This window comes from Opisthocomus hoazin, chromosome 8 (genome assembly GCF_030867145.1).
Source record: "Opisthocomus hoazin isolate bOpiHoa1 chromosome 8, bOpiHoa1.hap1, whole genome shotgun sequence".
Lineage (NCBI taxonomy): Eukaryota > Metazoa > Chordata > Aves > Opisthocomiformes > Opisthocomidae > Opisthocomus > Opisthocomus hoazin.
Genome location: NC_134421.1, coordinates 55,109,184 through 55,135,830, shown reverse-complemented (window position 1 = coordinate 55,135,830; position 26,647 = coordinate 55,109,184). Strand labels below are relative to the sequence as shown.

General features: G+C 35.8%; 1 protein-coding gene across 10 annotated transcripts in view; it reads left to right on the top strand.

Moving 5' to 3' along the window:
* TAFA5 (TAFA chemokine like family member 5) overlaps nucleotides 1-26,647 on the top strand; it is a 495,240-nt gene that overhangs the window by 244,106 nt on the left and 224,487 nt on the right. For all 10 annotated transcript variants that reach the window (XR_012764914.1, XR_012764911.1, XR_012764910.1 and 7 more), the window contains one exon: nucleotides 4,270-4,419. Coding sequence is in view for 6 of the 10 variants with exons in the window: in XM_075429210.1 (XP_075285325.1) it covers nucleotides 4,270-4,419 (150 nt within the window). In the remaining 4 variants the exon portion in view is untranslated. The remainder of the gene's footprint in view (nucleotides 1-4,269; nucleotides 4,420-26,647) is intronic.

Genomic DNA, 26,647 nt, shown 5'->3' with positions numbered 1-26,647 from the left:
AATACCATTTACTTTTAAAGTTTTCAGTAACAAACTCTTTTCTTTCAAGAGTGTCAGTACTAAAGAACTTTAAAAAAATACAATAGTTTTACCTTGAGTATTTCCTGTGCCATTTGCTAAATATATGTACCTAAACTCACTAATTCCTACAGACTTCCATGAGAGTCTCACAGAGAGCTGTTTCAGAACCGATCGTGGTGGAACTTCATTCAGAAAAAAGCAAAATAGGTGCTGAGTTCAGGAATTACTATAAAAAAGTCTCTGGGTGCAGACTAGAAGCCAAAAGCCTAATCTTGTTGTATTTGGAATTTTAACAGTTGTGGGGTTTTTTAGTTTTGATTTTTGTTTAATTTGACTTACATTTTCAATTCTGAGTCCTGTAGTTTTCCTTTTTCCTGAAAGAATACCATATAGAAACGTGTGTGCTTGTGGTGGGAGAAAGAAGGGACACATCAACTGGCATTTTAAGAGTGCAATACAACAATACAGAAAAGCATTAACAAACCTGAACCTTTTCTCTGTTCAGTAGCCAGATTGTGGCAACATAAAATCAAATAACTTCCAGTGAGGTCTAAATTACTGAAACAAATGTATCAAAAATATTTATATATATTTTTTATATATAATAACATTAAATCAGTAACAACAACAAATAAGTACCCACTCATTTACTTGGAAAACAGTAACTCTGAAATAATCTTTATGCTTGGTCCATAAAATAATAAAAAATGACATTTTTTTGTTCTTGGAAGAAAAACTTTCAGACAAAGCTAGACTGAATCATAGTTCTCTGATGATGCTTGTGATTTTTTCCCCAAGATTATTTCATTCAGGTTGGAAGATGGTGAATTGCTTTGTGTACTGAAAACACATAAATACGATTTACTGAAAATATGGAGTGTTTACGACTGTTACATAGACTGTGACTCTGAATCTCTCAAATGGAAAAGCTCCAGTGAAACTCCACTCGTTGCTGCCTGAAGATTTCTTCTCTGTGGTTAGGAGTGAAGTGGAGAGTGTTCAGAGGCTCACAGATGAATGGCCTTTTTTCATTAATATGTTTTAAAGAGGTCACTACGTTAACTTCCCTGAAAATGAAAGGTACCCTAATTCTTGAAACTCAGTACTTATAAGAAGTATATTGCTTTTGTTCCATCATTTTGTACCTTACAAGTCTAAATTAAATTGTTAAAAAGCTGAAGTAGCATACATGTCATCTAAGGAAGTTAATCCTGTAGACTTACTCTTGACTTAATGAGAAACAGAGAAGATATGCTCTACAACAGGACGGCTCTCTCTCTATAGGTGAGCCTCCATAACCTTAACTAATACTTTTCAGGCTTCACAGCCATCTAAAGCCAAGTAACAGTGGATGTGTACTATGTTGCAGTGATCAATATACTTGCAGTCATTGCACCCTGTGACACAATGCTCAGGAAGTATTTATGTCATGTATGTGGGAAGAGCTGCTGTAGCTCTGCAATAGCTTTTACTATTCTTCTGCTATAGAAACAAGAATGTCAACAGAGAAAAGATTTTTGAAAAAAGAAATAAAAATCTATGAAATGTTAGGAAAATCCTTCCAATTTTCCCTTATTCTTAATAGCTGTACAAAATTTCTTGAAAGGCAGCATGACATTATATTTCTGTAGAATTGCTCGCCTTTAGGTATCCCAGTTTTCAAAGTTCGTGAAAAAAATGAAGTCTTTGTGCCTGGAAGAAATTATCATCTCTAAACAAAACAAACAGCTGAAAATAATCATAAAAACCAAATAGCCCAGCTGGCGCAAAATGAGCCTATGCAAAGCTAAAACTGGACTGGTCCAAAAGCAGAAAAAATTATCTGTAGGCGTTCTTATCGATAGTCACTGCTTGCATTCCTTGGAAAGCTTTCTGCTTTCACGAATTATCTTGACATAAAGCTTCCTTGTTCTTTTTCTCTGAGTATAGTCCTTATTCACCTTCGCTGTGTTGTAAAACCAGTTCCTTTCCTCCGAAATAGGGGTTTATAAAATGATTCACCTAGATTATATGATTTACCATTTCTTTTAATGAAAGCAACAATGGTATAAAGACTTACAGATAGTGGAGAATATGGCAACCCATACTCTCAGGAACACTTACACGTATCATATTTATGCTTCCACTTTTTCTTTGGCTTCCATTCAATCTCTCTTCTCAGTATAGGACCGTAATAATGATGTCCAAATGTCTAAGGGGTCAAGATCTAAATACACCTCTGATTATGTCTTTTTTACATGATCTACTAAGACAGCTATATTCCTTGGGAGCAATACATCTCCTGCAACCAAAAATGAAATATATTAGTGACAGGGGAGAAAATAATGCTTTTCTTTCAGTTTAGGATGTTTCAGTGTAGCTGGATTTCCCTTTTCCTTATCTGGAAAATCATGTGCCACTATCTTGCTAAACCTTTGCTTTCTAATCCAAGATTTCAGAGGAAATAAAGAAAAAAACAGCACACAACAGAGTAAAAATCCTCTCATCAGTATATTTATCCTTAAGTGGATTATTAAAAGAGTGGGTGGAAAAGAGTAGAAACACAGTACTGAACATGGCTCATAAGCCTAGTTGCCAGGAGCTATTTAAACACTATGGTGATAGTGTTCACCATCATGAATATCTTATTTATAAATGCTTAATATATATTACTTACATATATGTCACATATTTGCATGAATTTCAGGAGTACCTTATTCCATATTCATCTTTGAGATCATCAGTTTTACCATGTTGTAATTCCCTGCAGTGTAGGAGTCGCAACAACACACAATTTTGGTGGTTTAGCAGTGTACCAGTCACAGTGCTGTTGACAGCCTATGATATTTTGCTATTCTGACAGGTTAAAAACAGTATCCACACAATAGGAAGCATCATAAGCTGGTTCTGAGAAGAATATACTGGGTAAACTTGAATACTGAATGGAAAAAATGCAGTATACAGAAATATCATTACACTTTTAGGCTTAAATGAAATGCCATTCATATATATTTCAGGGGTTTTTGTGTTTACTTTTTTTTTTAGTTTTGATGTTATTAGAGCTTTAAAATTTATTCTTTTTGTCTCATTCTTTTTCAATATTTCAACAGTGTAAAAATAACTTACTGTGAATATTATTTAAACTGCATGACTTTTTTATAAATACAATATTGCATTTGCAAATCTTATTTTTTATGAAAACAAAATATAATAATCTTGTGATTTGCAGATACATTTTTGCACATATTCATTTGAAGGCTTATAATTGATTGCCTACAAAGACAAAATCCAATAGAAGTTATATTTATTACTGTGCAATAAAATCTAGAAAATGAATGTAATACGAAGTGCTAACTGGGATTTTTTTTCAATCTTACTATGCACTGACATTCAGGAATGTATCTTTTTTGCTTGTAAAAGGTAGTATTTTGGTATACTAGTAGCCTACTCTTGGTTGTACTGGAGGAAGTACATAATTTTAAATGTATACCAGTAACTTCAGACTAATATTCTTCACAAAAATTTTTTGCAACTTTTTGTTTTGCCTCTCATAGCATGGTCTGAATTCAGAATTAGGTGGTGTGGATTTCCTTGGTATTCAGGAAAAGATACGTATATTAAAGTCAATAAAAGGCAAACAATGTTATTGAGCTAACAGGGCAGTGTCATTTTACTGTCATTTGCAGGTGTTACATAGTAAATTTGGTAAAAGAAAAAAGACCAACTATTTCAGATAGGAGTCAGGTAGAGAATGAATTACCATTCGATGTGGATGAAGCAAGAACTGAAGGAGTGACAATCTGGTCAAACACAGGCATACTCTAAAAGACTTTTTCTTTCAAAAACAACACACAAAGCAGTTAAGACTTCATTATATTCATGGACGTGTAGGGAAGTTTTTCTATTTTCCGTATACTTTATAATTTCTTTTCTGAAAGTACATAAAGAGCACACCATTTAAATTTCATTGCTGTGAAAGCAGATTGTTCCTTTACTTAGCCAACATAAGTACAAGTAACCTGTGTGACCTCAGCTCACTGGCTTTTGTGGAACAATAATCTTTTACTGACAGAACCAGTTTGCAGGGTTTGCGTATGTGCACCACAAAGAAAAATTGTATGTCATCTCGGTTTGATTATATCCATCAGCTGGCTGCCCATTTGTTGTGGAATGTCTGCGGTGACATAGGGCCATGACTCTACTCAGCTGTAATAGATTGCCTGTAGTGCATTCAGTGACTCTGGTACCTGTTGCTGGTTCTTTTTCCAGGTCAACTGGCTGCAGGTACATGTGAGATTGTTACTTTGGACAGAGATAGCAGTCAGCCCCGAAGGACTATAGCCCGACAAACAGCTCGCTGTGCATGTAAAAAAGGACAGATTGCCGGTACAACAAGAGCAAGGCCAGCCTGTGTTGATGGTAAGAAGCAAAGATCTATTCAATCAATACAATCTGCCAATACAAAAGTGGTGTAAACTGGTAGTTTGTCATAAAAATTAAAAACTCATAAAAGAAATTTTCATGTGTCCCAACTAGCAATGGCAATACTATTCAAATTCCTTGAAAGGGTATCAATGACTAATAGTATAGATATTTCAGTTACAATTTTTTTGATTAGAATTTTCACTTTTGTTTTAGCTTGATCTGAAGTTGAACGTTAAGGGTATGGTGCTGTTATATTTTGCATGTGATGACAGAATTAGCAGTGAAATGGCTTTTTTTTTCCCCTTACTTTTTATTCTTTATAACATTAAAAAAAACACTGCAAAAAGAGCCTCAAATGTTTTATGCCACTAGGAAGCTCCTGTGTGATAGTTAAATTTGTTGAAGAAAGCACTGATACTGTAGCTGGGATATAGTGTCTGAATATACCTCACATGTCCAGCATTTCTTGTGTCCTTAAAAAGATGATTTTGTATGATTCACTGCAGATGCAGTGATAGCATGCAGCTGCAAAAATGCTGACGTACAGGGAGGTATGAAAGTATTTCACTTTGAAATCATTTTTTGAGACAAATTAATTCTTGTGTTACAGCTAAATAAGACAGTAACAATGGGACAATCTTCAAGACAGGTCTGCCAGTGCAAGGCTATTAGCAAGCATTCATGTTAAAATTGGAGATATATTGAAAAAAGTTGATGCAAAATGGTATGTTCTGATCTAGGCTCAGCTAACAAAAGTATAAAGAAGATGCTTATGTATAGAACTGTAATAAATTCACAGATTGCCTTTGAATACTGACTGGTTTGAGTCCTCAAATAAAAATATTGCTGAGAACAGCCTACTGTTGCCTCAGAGTTGTCTTACCAGTCATTATCAAAGAAGACAGCTCAAAGGAGATTTCAGAGCCTACCCACAAAGCTAAATATAGAACAACATGCACATTCTATTTTTGCATTTTCCTTTTACTGTTTTTGGTACTCTGTAAGATGGTTTCTTAGCTGTCTTTTTCATAATGTGATACTATATCCAGTAATTCTTTTCCTTCCTTTCCTGTTTTATTGTAAGATCATAAGATTTAATTGTTTAAGAAATGAATTATTTTATTTTGTCATTTATAGTTGTAACTTTAGCAAAAATACTTGTTAGCAATTTAAAAACTCAACATATGTTTCCCGTTTTAAAGCAGCAAAGTTGTAAGGGAAAATAGGAGTTTTGCATATCTGAAGGGAAATAAAAACATTTTTTCCTCAGTCAGTGATGGCCTGTGGTGAGATGCATCTGTTGTAACTTGGATATCCAGTTATTTATCTAACCTAGTAACTCCAGTTTTTCTTTATACCCCATGATGAGCAAAAGGCACCTTCTTAGAGTAAGTTACCTCATCCTGAGTGCCTAATATACATCAGGTCTAGCACTCGCTGCTACTCACTGTTTCTCTGCCTTACCTTAAGACACCTGTGGTGATGAGACTTTAGGTAGCTAGAAAGTACATGTCGGTAAGAAGACATGACTATACCTCATCCGCCAATATTAGCTTAGTTTCCAAGTATGGAAGGTCTGAGGCCATTTAATATTTGAAATTGATTTATTTATTTATTGATTTGTTTCTTTTATTGGGAACTAAATAAAAGAAGGACTATTTCTAATTCTGCTTTTTCTTTCAATGTGCTTGGTCATCACTGCATGACAGGATCTATAGGTAGATATTGTGTAATCGGAGAAGGTTCTTTATGTAATACTCCACATCTGAAAAATAAGTGGGAAGTTCATCAGTTGAGCTTCCCATGAACTTATCTGTCCAAGTATTATCATTCATTTTTTAAAGCTTTTCTACATAGTTCTAATAAGATCTAATAACACGGTTCTGTATTTTGTGAAATGTTAGTTCGGAAGTTGAGCCCTTTGCTAAGAGTGATAACTGCAAGACATGTAGGACATGCTACTTTGCTTTCCTGGAAACTGTTAGGGGTCTTATGTAATCAAAGCTCAAAAAGATTAATGATACCTAGAACTGTATATCGAGTTAATTATTAAGAAAAAGGCACAAGCCAAATCTTTGATCTGTAGGTTTTATTTGTGAATTAAGCTAAAAAACATAATTTTACATAGTTCATATAAACACAATTATATAGCAAAGAATAAATAAGCACTTTATCCTGTCTCTAATCTTCTGCTTGCAAATAAAGCTGGCAGATAAATTGCCCATTGACTAACAAGTATCCATCTGTGAATTTAACAGGTTCATAGTTTAAAGAATATGCATTGAATTTTTCCGTACTGTTTATATTTCTTTCTAGAACAAAGTGTTTAAAACAGAGCTACTAAATGATTTCTTCTGGACATGAAATCTACATAAAATTGTGTCTGAGAAAAGCCAGTTTTGTCTCTGATATTAAGTCAAATACTGCTGGTTTCGGAGTGCAACAGCCAAACTTTTTCTTTGTGTTTTTTTTTTTTCCCCATAAAAGGTATTTTCCTCTACAGAAATCTTCTGCCTAGCAGACATTTCATTCACTTTCTTCTTATAAATCCCGTTTTCCAAACAAACAAATAAATCCTTCTCTGAGATTTCTGAAATAGGACACAGAGTATGCTTTTTGTAAATTTTCTGTATTATAGTTGATGTTAGGAACATAATTTCTATTTGAGATTTCATTTCTGCTGTCAAAAACAAAAAAGTTACATTGGGCAGTGTTTTTTTCATCCCAGTTTACTTTCCAAAGATTTGGTTCTTTTAGTTTTACTCTTTATATTGCCATGATTTTAATGAGATTATTTTTGAAGCAAGGTAGCAGAATTAGACCTTAGACCTTAAATAACTAATGCGAAGTCATTTGTGAAGGAAGCAGGTGACCTGCTAAGCATGACCTGCTAACCTACTCTCAAGAAAACATTAGCTAACAGCTTCTGGCAAGAGAGTGTTTTGAAGAATCAGTACCAAAGTTGATAACTTTTACAACCTTAAAAAACATTGTGTTGTACCTGGCTACCATTTGTTCATTGATTAATGAAGTGCCTTAGAATATATTCAGTCATGCTGTGTATTTCCTGGAGCTCTGAAATAAAAGTATCAATTATTGCAGCAAAAAGACTAAGTAATTTAACGGCTCTTAAACCTCACAAGAGTTGTCTGAGATTGCACGTGTCAATGTAGCTCTTAGAGTAAGTCCTGAGTTAATTACTAAAATCCACTCTGATTTCCACTGCTACATCAGCTAAGGTAGTTTCCTAAGAAATGAAAGATAATATACGTCAGATAGATAAAAATGGAATTCTTAAAAATGAAAATACAATGTTTAGGGTTTGATCTGAGCAAAGCATGAAGAACAGAGTTTTTCTTGGAAGGTTTCCCTGTGATGGAGAGTGCTGATTTACTCTTTATCTTTTTCTAGCAGTCTTAAAGTATGGCAGATTGCTAATTTAAATTGAAAAAATGGCATCAATATTCAACCTGATCTCAAGCTTGATTTAAGGTTGATTGTTTCATTCCTAAACCCACGAGTCATCATGTATATTTGGTATGTTTGGTTGTGGTGTAATTTTTATTCATGAATGTAGGTTTTATGATATTATGACAGTAATTTGCCTGCCCTTTTAGTTACTTTATTATTATTGACAACTAGCATTCCCTGGTCCCTTTTTGGAGATCAAATTCCATAGCAATGACCTCAGTTGCATTACTTTGATAAGATATTATATTTCAACATCGCATCTGGTTTATCACCAGAGTAATTTCCCTGTGTGTCAGTCAAGCTTCATCAGTTTTTTAAGCTGGAGCCTGTGAGAGATTGGAAGATAGAAATTATTCTCTGTTTTTGTCCAGTACCTTCACTAATTTCAAATTGTTTTAAAGCAAGTGACAAAAAGTCTTTGATAACAATGTGTGTACACATGCACCATCATTTGCGTTCTTTCACGAGGTTCGTATCTATCTGAAAATAAAGTTTGTTATGCCAAAGTGTTTCTTAAAATACAAGTATATTAACCTGACAAGAATGGGATGAACATTTAAATGTTCAATAGATTCCAGTCATTCTGTCCAATGTATATTTATAGCTCAAAAATAAACAGCAATTTTCTCCAGAAAATAGAAACAGTTGATGAGAGGAAAAGTGGTATGAGCAAAGTAGTTTAATTGCTTGAGAAAATGAGGCTGGCAATCTTTAATTTGCTTACCTGAATTCTGTAATTAGAAGATTCTCATGCTCTAGATTTGAGTTCTGGCTACTTTTATGACCAAAAAATGCTACGAGAAATCCCAGGATATTGATCCTCATATCCAAAATTCGTAAATTTGGAATAGCTGGAGCTCAGGGAGCTGAATTCAAAGCATTCAGACTACTTATGCTGTGAATCAAAGCCTTTTTTTTTTTTTTTTTTACTTTTTAAATTTTAATAAAGTTTTAATTCTTTTGCAAGCATTGCAAGAGTATTGTTTTCTATAGAATCTTAGTTCATATAGCTTGTTCATACATTATGATTAACATGCTTTTCAGTTGGCATTGATTGATTTTGTTTAACACAGAAACTGAGGATCCACAAGGAAGCCACGTTATTTTTGATCGATAATTCCCTTCTCTTCTCATTATCTCTAGGAGTCTACGGGGAGGTGTAGGGGTCAGAACTGATCATTAATAGAATCCCAGGTCATACACTTGAAACAAAGCTGCCTAATACCTGGAGAGCTTCATGATTCTAAAGTATCTTATCCAAACTGGGGAATAAAATAAAATAAAGAGGACTATAATGACTTGCAGAAATGAGAATTTTGGGTTTTAGATTTAGAGTATTTCATATGTTTGTTAATGTGCTATATATATTATTTTATCCTGGTTTTATTGCAGATATTTGAAAATGTTTCCTCACAGTAAATACTATACATTTAGCTGTGTTAAAGTATATAAATTTAAAGCAAGTAAAACCAAAAGGCAAAGCGGGACGGATATGAAATTAAAAGGAGACTGAACAACACTACGTTGCTGGATCAGAAGCTGTGTACAGTACAGTGTGGAAGATTTGAGTCTAGGAGGAGAGTGGCACTGTTTGGCCATGAAAATGAACGCCTCTCCTGTGAAGAAAGGCTGAGAGAGTTGGAGTTGTTCAGCCTGTACAAGAGTAAGCTTCTGGGAGACCTCATTGTGGCCTTTCAATATGTGAAGGAGGCATAGAAGAAAGAGAAAATCTTTTTAGCAAAGACTGTAGTGACAGGACAAAGGGTAATGGTTTTAAATTAAAAGAGGTACGCCTATTTAGATTAGACAGAAGGAAGACATTTTTTATAATGAGGATGATGTGACAGGTGTGGTGGAGCAGGTTGTTCTATGAACAAGAAAGAAGTTGTGGATGCCCCCTCCCTGGAAGTGTTCAAGGCCAGGTTGGATGGGGCTTTTAGCCACCTGATCACACCTTTCACAAGGTTGTGTAGTGATAGGACAAGGAGGAATGGCTCTAAACTAAAAGAGGGCAGATTTAAATTAGATATTAGGAAGAAATTCTTCACCATGAGGGTGGTGAAACACAGGAACAGGTTGCCCAGAGAAGCTGTGGATGCCCCCTCCCTGGCAGTATTCAAGGCCAGGCTGGATGGAGCTCTGAGCAACCTGGTCTAGTGGAAGATGTCGCTGCTCATGGCAGGGGGGTTGGAACCAGATGATCTTTAAGGTCCCTTCCAACCCTTACCATTCCATGATTCTATGATCCAGTGAAAAATGTCCCTGCCCATGGCAGGGGATTGGACTAGATGATCTCTAAAGGTCCCTTCCAACCCAAACTATCTTAATATTTTATGATTCTCTTTGATCCTGGGCAAATGGTATTAATTACAGTATGGTGGTAGAGAAACAATTGTCTATTCTAATATGTATTTATCAAGTTAAACAAGTTAGAACACCTATTTAGCTTGCCTTGCCATTCCTCTTGAGAGACTGGAAAGAGTGACAATTACTTTAAACTGGAGAATATTTCGCCTGTAATGAACATTTTGGAAACATTCTCCTAATAAAATTTGGCTGATTCCCTTGGGTCTGAAAGTGTGATACATTTTGGGTTTTACATTTCTCTATTTTCATAGAAAGCCTGGGTATCAAAAACTGCTGTCAATACTAACATTTCAGTTGTGGAATCACAGAACAGCTTAGAACCTTCTTATATTTTTGAAGATTCAGGTATAGTAAAAAGTTTAACTCATTCAGTGACCGGTGTGTACAGAGGACCTTCTGTCAAGAAAATGTCTAGCACCCCTGAAAATTAAATCTCTAATTTGTAAGTACTTAATATTACTGCCGAGTGAAATGCCACAGGGAATAGTAAAGAAGTGTGTATGTAATGGTTTAATATTTACCTGGGAATATTCTGACTGTGGTCAAGAGTTTAATTTCCAAAGAAGAAAGCAGATCTATGTACAATCAGGGCTTTTAAACAATCCTAGAACTTGTTAACCGGTGGTCATATTTAATGCTGAGTATGTTACTGGTAGGTTGTAACAATGCACTGCAATATTAGAATATCTCTCAAGGAATGGAATAAATAATATTTTGGTCATTGCTTATATACCCTTATTTTAAGTTTTAGTATACTTTCTTGAGCCTTGGCTGTCATTTAGTGGTTTTTTGTATGATATATCTGAAGTGTTTCAAGCCTGTATATGCTCCTTTATGAAATAACCATTGGGTACTCATCTTATGCCATACCTTAGTATTTCTATTTACTCCTACCTAGAAATAATTTTAAAATTTAAAAAAAGTACCTTTAACTATATTCCTTTGCTTACGCAGTGGGGGAAGAGTAACAGCTATGCATTTGCCAGCACCATATGCATAGTTTTTGACCTAACTTAAAGACATACTAATTCCTTTCTCCCTTTCCTCACCCCAACTCCTATATACGCAGTCACAATGGCATCTGTGCTTACAGATGCACCAAAGCATGTATAATGCTTTGTTTTCATTCAGCTGCCTCTAGACAACTCTGTCAGAACTGAATATTTTCCCAGTTACTGACAATGGAACTAAAATTGTCTCTGTGACTCAGAAGCTTCCCCTTCCTATGCATGGTTCTGGCACATTATGACAATTTCCACCTTGTGGGTCACTTCTCATTTAGAAATGTGCAGCAAGTTGAGTTTCACTCTGGTTGTTTTGCTGCCTGCTCCAAACTTAAGGACAACAGGTGACATTCTGAATCAAGTTGAGTAATGGTTCTTATCTAAATAATAACACAAACTTGGTAAAATCTTCTAAACATGCACACATAAAATACATTTATGCTTTTTGGTCAAGAATGTCCAGTGTCAGTTAAAGACTGAAGTGTTTCTGGGGAAGAAATGCCACTGTTCAACCTCAAGACAGAAAGCGAGCAGTATAAAACAAACATATCAGTAGCTGCAGCATCAATGGCAACACAGATGTGTCTATAAGAAATACAGGGACATAAGTTACGGTTCCCCTCCTGGCTGTGAATCAACAACAGGAATAACCAAAGACATGACAAAAAAGGAACCAACCAAGGAAGAAAAAAGAACTGCTTAGGAACATAACAAGCAGATCAGTAACTACCCTAAAGGAGTATTTTCATCAAGAACAATAGTGAAGGGCTTCATTATGTTATGAAGTGTTTGGTACCTAAACTCAAATGACTGCAACACCACCTCAAGTACTGTGTGCAGTTTTGGACGCCTCAGTATAAAAAGGACATCAAACTATTAGAGTGTGTCCAGAGGGTGGCCAAGGTGGTGAAAGGTGTTGAAGGCAAAATGTAAGAGGAGCAGCAGGAGTAACTTCTATTGTTCAGCTTGGAGAAGAGAAGGCTGAGGGGTGACCTTTATTGCAGTCTACAACTTCCTCAAGGGGGGCAGTGGAGGGAGAGGTGCTGATCTCCTCTGTCTTGTGACCAGCGATAGGACACGAGGGAATGAACGAAGCTGCATCAGGGGAAGTTCAGATGGAACATTAGGAAAGGGTTTTTCACTGTGAGGGTGGTCGGTCACTGGAACAGGCTCTCCAGGGCAGTGGTCATGGCACCAAGCCTGCCAGAGTTCAAGGAGCGTCTGGATGATGCTTTTAGTCATATGGTTTACTCTTAGGTAGTCCTGTGAGGAGCAGAGATTTGAACTCGATGATCTTTATAGGTCCCTTCCAACTAGAGATATTCTGTCATTCTATGATTCAATGACTGGATGTGGAATAAAGGTGCAGACCAAGATTTTGCATAAAGCTAGTGTTTTCCACAGAGTAATTTATTCTTCAGCAGTCAAGCAGCAGAGAGTGAGTACTGATCAGAGCTTGAAAGTCAGGCACAGTATGGGTTTAGGGGTTCTCAGGCTGAGTACCGCTCTCTTTTTTTGGTAGAGATCAACTGCTTCCTGATGGCAAGTAGATCTATAGATCTTCTTCCATGATCTAAGAATGTTTGTGGAGTAACAAATCAGTGATGTAGAGAAGTTATGTTTAAATAATTATGTAGCAAAATGGCAGATTATTTTCTACAAGATCCTGGAGGATTATACACCACATTGAGAGCAAACACTTTGGATATATAAGGGAAATAGATCTGGGATAGGTATAAATAAAATGCAACTGAAGATAAAATAGTTTTCTAAGCCTTGTACCTGTGACAGATTGACCAAACTGGAATTACTTTTTACTCATAAGCATCCTCCTTTGAGGTTAAACCTGGCATCAGTACACCATTTCAGGTTAAGTGATGGCTGTCTTTCTAAATGATAGTGCAGGGAAATATTTAGCAAAGCAGAATTTAATTATGTGATTTGGAAGGTGGCCAGGAACCAGGGGTTAACACTGGTGCTGTTGCAAAGAGTGCTGAGAGAACTTTAATTGCCTCTAATGCTTAATGCCTTGCTTTCACATTTTGTCTGAAAGACAACACCTTCAGCCTCCCGGTGTTGCATTGGAGGCATTAGTTCATCAATGCTAACAGCTTTGTTTCCTTTAGTTGCTTGGCGCTCCTAAGCAGTCACCCATGTAGTCTAATCCTCTTTCCTCTACGTGCTCTGATGACAGTTTCAGCACAGAAAAATGGTTGGAGGTTATGTGACATTACATCGCGAAACAGTTTTCCAAGGGAGTGGCTAGAAGCCTAATTGGAACAGACATTTTAAATTGAACAGGACAAAATACTAGAGAACATTATGCATTAGCATAAGTATGCATTGCATCACTGGGTAGAATATTCTGTGCTTGATTTCTTGCAGCAGAGCACTAGCAACAACCACAGCAGTCTGATTGCAGTCTGATTCATCAGCTAACTCCAGGCAATAGGTCAATGAGACGCTCCTAAATTCGGGAATTTAGTCACTATAAGCTCCCTCTGTGGACAATGATATGAGATGGGCATGTCAGAGGTCATGTAGTGTCAATATTGGAATCGCCTTCGGAAGGCTTCTCTTTTTATCTCTTACAGGATTGAAGAGGATGTAGGATGACTAGCAGAGTAGGTTTTCTGCTTGAATGTAATGTGTGTAAACACTTCAGGCCATCAGCTGCTCAGATTGCCTTCTGGAAAAGTCACTGTCTTCACTAATTAGAGGCAGTTTAAGGAAAAAATGTAACATGTTTATGTTACCCTCTCTGCTTGTCATCCTAGGTTCTAGTTATCCCTAGAAGAGAGGGAAAAGAGAAACTTTCAAAATTATTCATGTGTGAAGGTGGGCTTCTGTCAGGGCAACATGTTTGTCTCCAGTAAGTACAAGAGAACATAGAGACATGAGCCTATGTAAATACCTCTGCCGTCAATGTTGAGAGAAAACTAAAGCTAAGTGACACTTCTGGCACTACGTGAATGCAGCATGGTCAAGGAGTAGTCACCCCCCTCCAATAATCTCATTAAGCACCAAGAACTATAAACAGAGAAATAATATGTTTCATAAAAAGTGAATCAAGAAAGACTATAATATGGTTAGAAATGGCATTTTAAAGCTGTATAACACTTTATTTTTAACTTGCCTTAGATTTAATATCTGTGATGATAGATGATGTGTCAGAAGGCTCCTAGAAAATGTTAAAATTGATTGCTAAATTAGCAACAACATTAATAGCACTACTACATCCAGCACCTGGAACAGAGTAGTTAATGCTAAGCATTTTTGTATGCCTCTTTCAGAATACTCTCCATAGGGCTGATTCAGAGAAAATACTGTCTTTGAAGACAGAACCTTAGAAAGCTACCTATTTAAAGTGATGCAAAGGAGTTGGGTTTCCCCTGTTGTTAAAAGTTGAGGTCATACTGCAGGAACAAAAAAAAAATTTATGGCATTAAAGCTGGCATTTTCATATCATAAACTTCAGGTATGACTGTATTTTTTATTCACATAACTTATTTTGCTTATGTCTTACTGTTGTATTATTTCAACAACAACATAAGCACGCAAGGTGCTTCATGAGCAAGTGTCATACAGTCCTAGACTGAAAGTACTTGCAGTCTAATGACAGATTGAGTCCTTGTTTGTACAACAGTACAAGGAAATAAGGATATGTAGATGCTTCCTTTTGTTAATTATCCAGATTATGGGTAGTAGGATAAGGAGGAAAGCCCTCCAAACTTTTTTGTACTCTCAGATGAGGTAGAAGTGGGAAAGTGAAATTTCCATCCACTTGTTTCAGAGTATTTCTTTGAGAGTTTCAGTCTTTCCTCTAGCATCCTCCCTCGGAGGGCATACACAGAGGACCTTTACCCTTGCTCATCCCTTTTGAGAGGGCAAGGTTAAGCCCCAATTGAATGTGAAGGACGAGGATATACAACTAGTCAAGGTAGGACTCTGAGGATTAGGTAGGAGAGAAATGAAAAGGAATGAAGGAGAGTATTGCCTCTTCTTAAAGGAGAGGGGAGAGAGGACATCAGAGCTAGGCTGTAGTCTGTAAGAAAAAGGTGGTATTGTGAAAGCAAACATCTTAATGTTTGCAATAAAGAGATGCAGTACAAAACTCAGGTAAGCCTGAAGTTGATAGGAATCTTCTTGTCCTTTCAATATTTTCTAACGCATACAAAAAGTACCTTCTGTTTATTGTTCATTCTGTGAGCTCCCATGGTAAATTCATCTTGTATAAAGAAATAAATTAAGCTGGCAGTTACAAGTCTCCTGAAGTCAGACTCACCTTCCAGCCAGTTAATTCCCACTTCCTTCCCGGAACTTCTTCCCCTCACAGCAATCAATAAAGAATTTTTTTATCACTGAGAATTAAACAGAATTGGACAATACCTCTGATGGGCTATGTGTTAACTAGGAGGCATCTGGTTTTCCCCCCTATATTTCGTATTATACTCCAAAGTTATTCAGTATTTCCCCGCATTCTGTGTTACACACTGACTTTCCAACCTCCATGCCCCGTGCCTTTATTGTACATCACACGCCTCTTTGTTCAGTACCTTTGTGCTACAGCAGTGGTGTTCCTCTGCCTCTCTGACACTGCACTAGGCAGCTATTGCTGTACATCACCAGGGCACTCAGTCAGTCCCTCGTCCAGACTCTCTCCGTGGCCCTGCACAATGTAAATGTCCTCCAGCCTGCACACAGCACTCCTGCATAGCTCCCCACTAATTTTTGCTGATTCAGTGACTTGTGGAGGGGAAGATTTGGACCACAGGACCAACACAAGGCAATCAAAGATCTGTGGGGCAGTGTTACTGAAGTGGTGCATTCTCAAAGTGAAAACGTAAGGGTTCAGGGAAGACACTGCTGATATGGAACAAAGCAAAGGCAGGAAGAGGCATAGCGACACAGAGCTACTGGGTATAGAGTGGTTCGAAAGAGCTCAAAGAGGAAAGACCAAAAGACAGAGGTTGGAGAGAGTGGGCCAGGGCAGTACGGAATGAAGTCATCCTGAAGGCTAGAAGTTCTTCACCTCAGCAAAGAGAATATGTAGCAGTCTAGACTGTGCGTCACAATGGAGAAGTATTATTTAGGGCAGAAAAAAAATAATGGTTATGGAGTGTTTCATATAAAGAATAGAACTGATTTGGAGTTTGAATTTAAAAAAAAAAAAAAAGAAAAAAAATCTGTGAATTGTTTTTTCTTCAGTAGTAATAGGGTGTTTTGATGCACTTCCTAGCACTGGCATTACAATAACAAGAGCCAGTGGAAAAAAATCACCTGTTTTTTATCCAATTATAATATTTTAGTATTTTCCTTTATTACTGTTTTGCTGTTTAGATTTTAAATATATCCTTTAACAGTCCTACATAATTGGAAGACTGAGTCCTCCCAACCTTGAGGATATCTTTTTTTTTTTTTTGTATTTTTAAAGTTGACTGTCTGGGGTATATGTAATACAATTTAAAAGATTTTAAGAGGTTTGTTGGTGTTGTCAGGATTCAGTTGAGACATACAGTGACTGGAAAAGGAACAAGATTAGGCACCAAATAGAAGGGCCTGTTGCCTGCATGAAAAGCATCAGCAATTTGTGCCTAGCTGGAATTTAAGCTTCCTTGGTAAGACTAATGTTTCCCACTAAGCATCTGGAATCCGATTTTAATGCAATATGACGTCGTGAAACTGGATCAGGGATGCACCATGTTTTAGCCGATAATATCAAGGTTTTCTCTGTGCCTTTCATCTCAGAGAACCTCAAAAAATCCCACAGGTGTCTATCTCTTTTAACTTGTGTTTTTCTACAGTCTCTATCTGAAATTCAGATTTGCAAATGCAGACAACTTGGTTAGTAATTTCAGTTTGAATGTTGGCAGCTCTCTGTGGCAGTCGTAGATGGCAGGCAGATAAACTGATGAAGCATACTAGCCTCACAGTTTTGGGGCAGGAGGAGATCTGGGTTTACAATAGTGGGGTAGGTCTTCACTATTAGGAAAATACTACTAGACGTTTAGTACCAGATTTCCTGAAGAGCAATTCTTAGACTCTTTATGCAAAAGAACTGCGTTTTGCAATTTTGCATTTTTCAGACCTCAGAAGTGGAAGTCTCAGTCTGTATGAATATTTTCAGTACCTGACCTTTGTTCATTTTGATTCAAATCAGAATTTAATTATTTTGTGATTACGCCATCATACACTAAAAAGTGCTGTGTCGGTGCTGGCTTCCTTCACCAGTGATGTCAACTACATTATCTGCATTTGTTGAACAGCATCAGTGACTGATCTAGCACATTTTGGTGTGTTCTCCCTGGCAGCATAGAGTCCAGCTAGTTTTGCACCTCTTCACAAATTGTAGAACCTTTTGTTTTATGTATTTAGAAGCAAAATGTATATGCTAGGTATTATGCTGCCTTCAGTTTTGTAAGTAATTTAGACAGCATAAGATTTTATTTTGTGGTAATTGTATGGTGTTTTTCATATTTGCCTTTATATTAATATTATATATAATTTTAGATATGTAAATAGTTTAATGTATAAATATGTAGTAAATATAAAATCCTTTTATATTACTATTATGACGTGGCATTAGAATGAATAAATTAGGAGCTGAAAGGCCAAAACACAAAACTTTTCCTCAGAAATTAGTGCTTCTACTACCGAATTACTTGCCCTGTCAAGTATGACTTTTCAAGTATAAAAGTCTCTAAGAGAGAAACCGGACAGTACTGTACAGAGTAACCTATCAGATGTAATTGTCCTAAGCGGTTAATTATACCCATGAGTGTAGTTTCCGGGACAAGCCAGAGGACTCAAGGCAGGTTTAAACTAGTGTAAGAGGCCATCCATCTATTACAATGGCTAAACTAATTTATTATGAATTAAGTGGTGCCAGTTCTATGTGTAGGATATTCTAAAATTACATTGTGCCCAGTGTGCAAACAAAGATTATGGAAAAGTTCCTGTACTTGAAGTAGTTTTTACTTCTCTTTCAGATGTTGATGACTGTATCTGGAACATGAACTTAAGTTTATATCCTATTACAGAATTTATAAAAAAGCCTACTCAGACAGAAGGACATGATTCCTGTCTTGAGATTCTTACAATTTAAGGTTCACATACATTAACCTCTTAGTAAAATTAAGAATGCTACTGAACCTAATGAACGTGTTTCCTTGAATTTGAATTTACTGAATCAGTACTCCCTTAGATAGACAGATATAATTAAAAAAAATGGTGGAATCAATGCAGTATCAAGCTTCCTGTAAAAAAGAAATTTGGAGAAGAAGTTCAGGTTCTTATATAAAATAATTTGAATTCTGAAGTTCTTTGTATTAGTGGTTTCCATATATGAACTTTTTATGACAATTACTTTAAATAGTGTGCTTTTCACTGTAAAGAAATAATCTACTGCATGCTTTTATTTGGAATAGGGAGTTTTATATGAAAAACACTAATAAGTGTGCACACCTAGGAAACCTTGGAGCATTTCTAGATGTAATGTTCTGGATGAATTTGGATGAAAATTAGAAGGCAAAAATCAGAAAAAAATGCTATTTAAACTGTGGAATTGATAAAACTTTTTTTCCTCCAGGGATGTGACCTTCACCTCTGTATCCCTGCCACAGTAAGGCTAGGTCCCTACCCACACTTCTTACTCTTCCAAGTCCAGAGTAGTTTCTTTCTGAAGTCGTATTTCTTTCGGACATAGTTATTTCTTTCTCCCTCATTGTGTGTGGTTAGGTCTGTTCTGGAAAAACACTCAAGTTAACTCATGAAATTCTCACTTTTTCTAGCTTTTCATACAGATATGCCTTTTAAGGAGTAATTTTGGCTATGTGACACTATGGAAAGAGCCACATGGAGTAGCTTTTGGCATACAGATGAAATCAATTGCACATGGGAGATGCTGCAAACGCCAGTTTGTAATCAGTTGGTTCATGTAAAAAGAGGTCACATAAAATAAGCACATACATAAAAATAAGCACATAAAAAGACTCAAGGTAACTTTTTTTTAACATGCAATATACAAAGATGAATACCAAAGGAGCAATAATAATTTAATTTTATTATACAAACTGGTGTTTAGAACCTTACAACGCTGCATTTCCAACTTTACTTTTAATCTGAAAAAATTGCACCTTGAACATCCTGGCTTTTAAAAAGTTGATAGTCTTGCTTTCACTGGAATTCTGAATCATCCTTTTGATGTTTGGATGCACAGTTTTCTCAGAGCATGTCTATAGGTCAAATGAAAGATTTAGGGTGTAGCTTCTGTTATATCCTTGCCTTTGCGTGGGATGTCAAGCCAGAAAGCTTTTGATTCTGGCTCAGATGAAGTTGTAGCTGAAAATATTATCTTTCAGTGCTAAGGAAAACTTGAATTAATATTACTGATTCCATTCATGTTTTAGAAAAAAAATGAGGAAAATAAACAAAATAAAAGTACATTTTGAATTTAATTTATTTGCTGTCAGGTTTGACAAAGATTGCACAATATTCTAAAATCTTACTCGGTTTCGGCTGAAGAAATAATAATAGTTCAGACTGCTTTTCAGTTTGGGTTATATTCTTTTCCCTACTTTGGAATTTTTTACTTATACTCTGCAATGTTAGTATAAGGTGATATTTTTCTTGGAGCTTGCTTACTAAAATAGTGAAAAATAGCATTCTGGGCACTTTGACCTTTGGGTTCATATCATATTATGATGAAATTTAGAGACATGACATCCTGCTAGTGTGCTTCTGCTAGCTTCAATTTTCAACTTCATTTCTGAGTCTTTTTCAAAAGAACTTTTGGAACTTTACCAAAATGTTAATTTGTGCAATATTTGAGATTTAAATTTTCAGTTGTTAGGAATACTACATCTACATATTATATTTACCACAGAGAAGTTGTTGCTTTTTATTTTTGTTTTCCCATAGCGCAAAATGTCCTGATTTTCTGTACTGACAAACAGATGAATAGGATATTTAAGCCTAAATGATAAATCACAAAAATGTTGTATATTATAAGCACGGGATACCTATTATGAAAATACATCAGGGTATATGTATACACATGATAACAATAAAGAAAAAAATAAAGTAAAATGATTGAAATTACAGGAATATGAAATGCTTGTGATGTCTGTGAAAGTGAGATTTAAGAAAATTATGAGACTATTAGTAAGCGTGTACAATAATATATAAAAAAATGGTTTCATATTAGCACACATTATCATTGGAATTAAGATGTTATTTTTTGTCCTCCTAGACTGTACCTTTATGATGTAAAGCTGAAACCACTTTGAAGGTCTTTAAAAGATTTTAGCATTTTCGAAAAACCATAATTTTTTAGTCATTCATGAGAATGGAGTAAACACTTCTTTCCCTCTCTTTTCCCTATCCCTTGCCTGCCTGGATTTGAACAGTAAAGGCTTCTGCAGAATGCTGGAGTATGCTTTCTACAAAGCTATATGTGCCCCAGATTTGTTGATACTGTATGATATCAGCTAGAAAATGGGCCCTGGTGTTCAATAATCTGTAGCCTTGATAACCATCTGTGCCCATAATACTTCCATTAATAGAATGTTCTATCCTCATACCAGAGTTTCATTATGCTGAAGAGGCAGGGTGGCTGAGTAGGTAGAGATAACTAGTAGCTTATAAGAGTTCCATTAACAACAGTCATAGATGGTTTGAGAAAAATAAGGTATATCTAGCTATGAAGACCTTTCCTGTTTTCTGTAAGATATTCAGTAGCTACTGAACCCAAGTTTTTATGTTTTATATGTGTTTTATCAGGATTTTTTATCTACCAAAGTTTTTTGTGATTGCTTTCAGTAGGGCAGTGTGGATTTCCTTTTCAGGTGTAGATTGCGTACCCACCATTTTCTGGTAGTCATTCAATAGTAGAGTTGAGGTTATAATCATTAATATAGATCTTTTCTGAAAATGGAGTGTTGCTGCTGGATACAACCATGCCATTACTCCATAAAAGTAACAGGAAAATAACACTTTCCCTACCCTTACTCAAAAAAATCTTTGGACTGGCAGAAAGTTCAGTAGCCTATTTATGTTAGTTTTCATAAATGCGTTTTAGGAAAAATAGTATGTTCATCAAGACTTCATCTCTGTAGCCTTGTAGAGAAATTAAGTTCTGCTGAGAGGTGGTAGAGCTAGATGACAAGAGTTTGTGATGGACAAAGATTCTGAAGGGAAGAGGTGTGAGGGTGATACAGCCATAGAAGAGACACTGAGAAGTCTTGGTATTCAGTGAAGCTGAATTTAATATATGAGAGAATGAAGAGTGAAGGACTTCAGAGCCAGTCAACATAAAGCAGAGGAAGTCCTAGCAATGTTTTAAGGGCTTCTTCTGAGTGTCCAAAGATTTTTTCATTTGCTGTTTGTATATATACTTCTGTTAGTTTTAGCATATTATTGGAGGCTGTGGTGTTTTCACGATGTTTACTTTTGAGGGTTTTTTGTGTGGTGGTTTTTTTTTTTTTAGTGGTGTTGGATGCTGGAATACTCTAGTTTTATAAAAAAGAAGCAGGATTGTAGAAGAAAGAAGGAAGACATAAAGGGACATAGAGGATGAGGAGAGGGTGGAGACAAGGACTAGAAGCTAAATATTGTGGCCTGGTTAAGTAAAATTAGAGGTTGGCTAATGAGGTGAATCAAAAGGCAATACAGAGGAACTGAATAATTGCAGTGGTAATAGCACACATTTTCAAGAGAGTAAAAGCTGTAATTAGCTTTGAATCCAGATGGAATAAAAAGACCAGGTACAGATTCACCTGTAGACAGAAACAGAAGCCCATTTTGTTCTCATATTTGTGATGGATGCAAGAACCTCAATCAGGAAAGTGAAACAGGGGAAATCAATATTGCTATACATCCCTGAAAATATCCTTACTTTTGCCTTCCATAGAGCTGCTTTTAAATATTTTTATATAAGAAGAACGGTGTTCCTTTTTACCCATAACACTTGCTCCAGTCAGCTGGACTAATTAATCTCCTAAAGGAAGACATTAGCGAACTAGTTAAGTTAGTCGTGCTGAAGCAGCTCCAAAGCTTCCTCATTTCTGGACATCTTTATTAAAAGTAATTTCCTCAACCTTAAGTGCTTTTCTCACACACCCGTTAACAGATCATCACCTTATGAAGAGAACCTGGAAATACCACCAGTTGTCTAAAACATAATAGAAATACGACTGCTAACCAAAGAGTTACTTCAAATCCACATTGGTGCATGACTTTTCGTCTTGTGTTCAGGACAAAGAGTTTTCACAGTTTTGGTGAAGAAAACTTCTTTTGCAAGTAACTTTTTCAGAAGTTTCTTCAGCTACTTCTTTCTACCATTTTCTTGGGTAGACTGTTCAGACCAGAGTGTTCTTTTGTTGCAAAGTACTTAATAGGTTATCATATTTCTAAAACCAATATGAAATAAAATATGATTAAATTTGTTCCTCATTGCTTGGGCAGTAGGACAAGAATGTTGTCAAGTTTCCATAAACAGAATTCTTCTCGCCTCCTTTTTTGTCCCCTGTGTGTGCTTTCTGCATATGTGTTTTATATATTTTTTGGTTTAAAAAAATGTGGATCAGTCCTGAGCTTCATGGGATAAGGAGGTTGAATGGAGTGCTTAGGGTTGAGGGTACTCAAGTATGCTCAATGTAAGGGTGGGAAAAATAGAAGATGTGGTATTAGATTTCTTATGTGGAGAGACAGGTAATTTAGTAGCAAGTAATTTGCGGTTTTGCCATAATGAGAGAGCAGTAACATCTCACATGTGCTTCAGAGTGAGTATTTGCTTGCTGATAAATCTAGAAAAGTTAATCAAATGTTAAAATCCATTATTACTCATCCTTCTGCCCCTGTCATAATACTGACTAGTGATCTTGTCAGGAGTTTTCAACTGATTTCACAAAAATCTTACCAGTGAGGAGTGAAGGGTGATATGTCCAGTAACAGTCGTATTATATTGGCTTACAAGACAAAGTAAGAAGATGGCAGCTCTGTAGTCCATTATCCTGTTGTGCTGGAAGGAAGGAAGCCTAAGAGGGTGGCAAGCATTTCGCAGTACCCTCTTAGCTCTGGTAGTCTCCAACATTTACTGGTGAAGGCACTGCATGTTCCACCTTCCTTCCTTCCTTCCTTCCTTCCTTCCTTCCTTCCTTCCTTCCTTCCTTCCTTCCTTCCTTCCTTCCTTCCTTCCTTCCTTCCTTCCTTCCTTCCTTCCTTCTCTCTCCCTGAAGGCTTTTGCTAATTGTTGCTGTTCAAACTCGTGTAAAGTTGGGCTTTCACAATATCTTCAGCTAATTACTTCAAATTTTGTTGTGTCAGGAAATTTTATATTATGTCCTTAGTACTTTTGTTGCGTGTCGTTGTAAGCAATGATTCAGTTTTCCTAGGGCACTCAAACTGTGTGTGTGCACATAAATATGTGGTCTTCCAGTAGATTTGCCTGTTTAATTTGACCTCATCAGGTGTTCCAGTGATTTGACCCTCTTTGTTCCTTTCTTTGAACATTTCTAGTTCAACTGTATCTTTCCAGTGTTAAGACTGCCTAGGGTAGTATGGCTTACGTAGCTTCATAATGGTGGCCCTTTTTTTCTGTTTTGTTCCCTGTTCTATTCTTAGTAACTTGTATCATTCTGCTTCCAATTCTGACAGCTACTGAGCACTGGGTTGATGTTTCTTTTGAAACATTTCTAGTTTGATTCCCAGATCTCTCTCCGAGATGACAGTAGATAATTTAGAGTACCTTCCTGTATATCTGTAGTTAGAGCTGTTTTTTTTTTCTACATGCATTACTTTTTTTTTAATTGACATTAGATATCAGTTTCCATTTTATCATCCGGTTTCACAGCAGTGTAAGATCTCTTTGTAGCTTTCACGGTTTTCTTTCTACCACTCAGAATAATGTATTTCCATCAGCATATGCACCTCACAGTTCCAGCTCAGTAAAAGCTGCAGCATCACAGTTTCCTGGTTGTTGGACATTCCAATTCCTCTTCGTCTGTGTTTCATCCTGTTTGTTAGCAAACTTAATACCAAACAAGCTTTACAGTTGTGCTCTTTTCTGAGTGTAAGAAAGATTATTAGACTTCAGGTTATCCTTGGCTTTTTTTACATTTACTTTTTCTGATCTCTGTTTTCCTTTGTAGATCAAGGATGCTAAAAGCAGAGAGAACATACCTGTGAGAAGTTAGTTCATTTAACATATGTCACCCCCTGTTGTCTGAAAAGGTGAATTTCTGAAATGGATTGGGAATTGTCAGTTTATCAGCCTTGCAGCTCCAGAAGCAGGTCTTTTTTCCAGTCTGGTGGCAGTGGCTGGTGTTGGAAAATTTCTCTTTATTGTAGAATAATAATTTGACTACGCTGACTAGCATTTAACCTGATTGCTTTCCACATTATGATTTTTTTCTTACTCTCTTTTCCTTTTTTTCCTTGTCATTTTTTCTGTAAAGAAAGCTTTAATTTCTTGCAAGCTGAAAGGTTATGATGATTGTCAGGTGGATAGAAATGTAGTTGAGTCTGCCTATAACATATTAGTTCATGCAAATTCACACACACAAAAGAAATGTGCACTGTTAGTTTACAAAAATCCTTAACCCTTAATAAAAATTCTACACTTGTCAGTTCCTTAGTGGCAGCATGAGTCCTAGTTCAAAACTTTTCGAGCCAAGATTGTTTCTTTTTTGTTAAATCAAAATACACTGAGACAGTAGGAATTTTTACCATTAGACAATGTATAAATGATCTCACAATCTATTTAGTGCCTGTGTAGAATAATTGACACTGTAAACTAAGCTTCGAGCCAAAATGACTTCTGACCCATATCTCTAACATGGCATTTTGTCATGGTTGAAACAAGCAGATGAAAATACAGAGCTATTTTGTCGGTTTGTTTACTTTGGGTTTTGTGTGTAAGATTTTAAAATTACTCCCTGGATATCACCTGTACAGAAAATAAATTTTTTTGATTAGTAAGACATTAAAACATATTCTGGGAGAAGAGATAAAAGAAAGGTTAAGTTTTGGAATTCATATTTTTAAAAATCTTCCTTCCTTGGCATCTGATTTTTTTTTTATTGTTACTTATTTTTTGCATTATTTTTAATCTAGATTATACTTTTTTACATCTGTATTGTAGAATATTATTTTTATTCTGTTGGCTTAAAAAGACAACTTTCACAGATGTATCACAGGTGTTTCATTCTTCATTATTAATGAATTTTTTGCACTCTTTTTTCAGATTTTTAGATGCTAAATGCTTTTATCTTCATTACTGAATCAGTGTGACAAGTTGTTTTATCTTTGAAGTTTTCAAAGAAAATACAAAACCTATTGCTTTTGAGGCACCTTTATTCACTGCTGCTGATTAAGAAAGATTAGTAGTATTTTAAATTATAATTTAACTAGATGTATCAAATAATTCAAACAGGAAATTAGTTCATGTATATGTATACTGTTAATCTAGTTGAATGTCAAACTCATTATACGGTATTATAATTTTGCCACATTTAGCATAACTTTAAGAAGACATACTTGAAATAGTTGGCATTTACAGCACATATAAAGTCTCTTGCCTTTAGGCATAGCCTAAGGCTTAGAGCATTTTTAGCAAGTGGAACTCTAATAGAATCCATTTTCATAAATAATATCAGAATTTAAGTTATTCTTCCCAGGGATTAGCTATCTGTGACTATTCAAGAATGTATTTATATTAGTGTTAATTTCCTTAGCATGCTAATTTGATTTTATTTCACATTTGTATGCTCTAGTATGAACTTCTCCAGGACCATTCCTACGTCAATCAGCACACGCAAATAGTTTCTTTAGGTTCTATTTAAGCTACTCTTGAAAGAAATTTATAGAAGTAGATCTATAAAGTATTTCCAAGGGATTTAGTTTCTCAACGGTTAGCTTTACGTTTTCCATCCATATTAAGAAAGTAACATAGTCACATATCCTATAAACTTATCTTAATTTTACATATGATGTTAGAAAATATGAGTCTCTTAAAGCATTACTAAAATAGCTTACTTTTTATAGCTGATAAGAAGTACTAGTCCCCTGAATTTCCTGCCAACTATTGTGTCCTGTTAGAAATCCCTTCACAATCCGATTTTCCAGCAGTGGGGATGATTTGGACAGGACACAGTTAGGTTTCTGCCTGAACATTAGTCTGAATTTCAAAAAAACTCTTTGGTTATCAGACATATTTCTTTTGTCTTTTAGGTGTCTAGTGGTATTTCTAGATTCTCTTTATAAGGTAACAAGTAGATGATGAATATCCGTTGAGGGAGGTATGATAAAAGCTGTAAAGGTGGAATAAGTAACTTTTACAAAAGATAGTAGGGAAGAATAGAGATTCTGAGTCAATTTTGGAG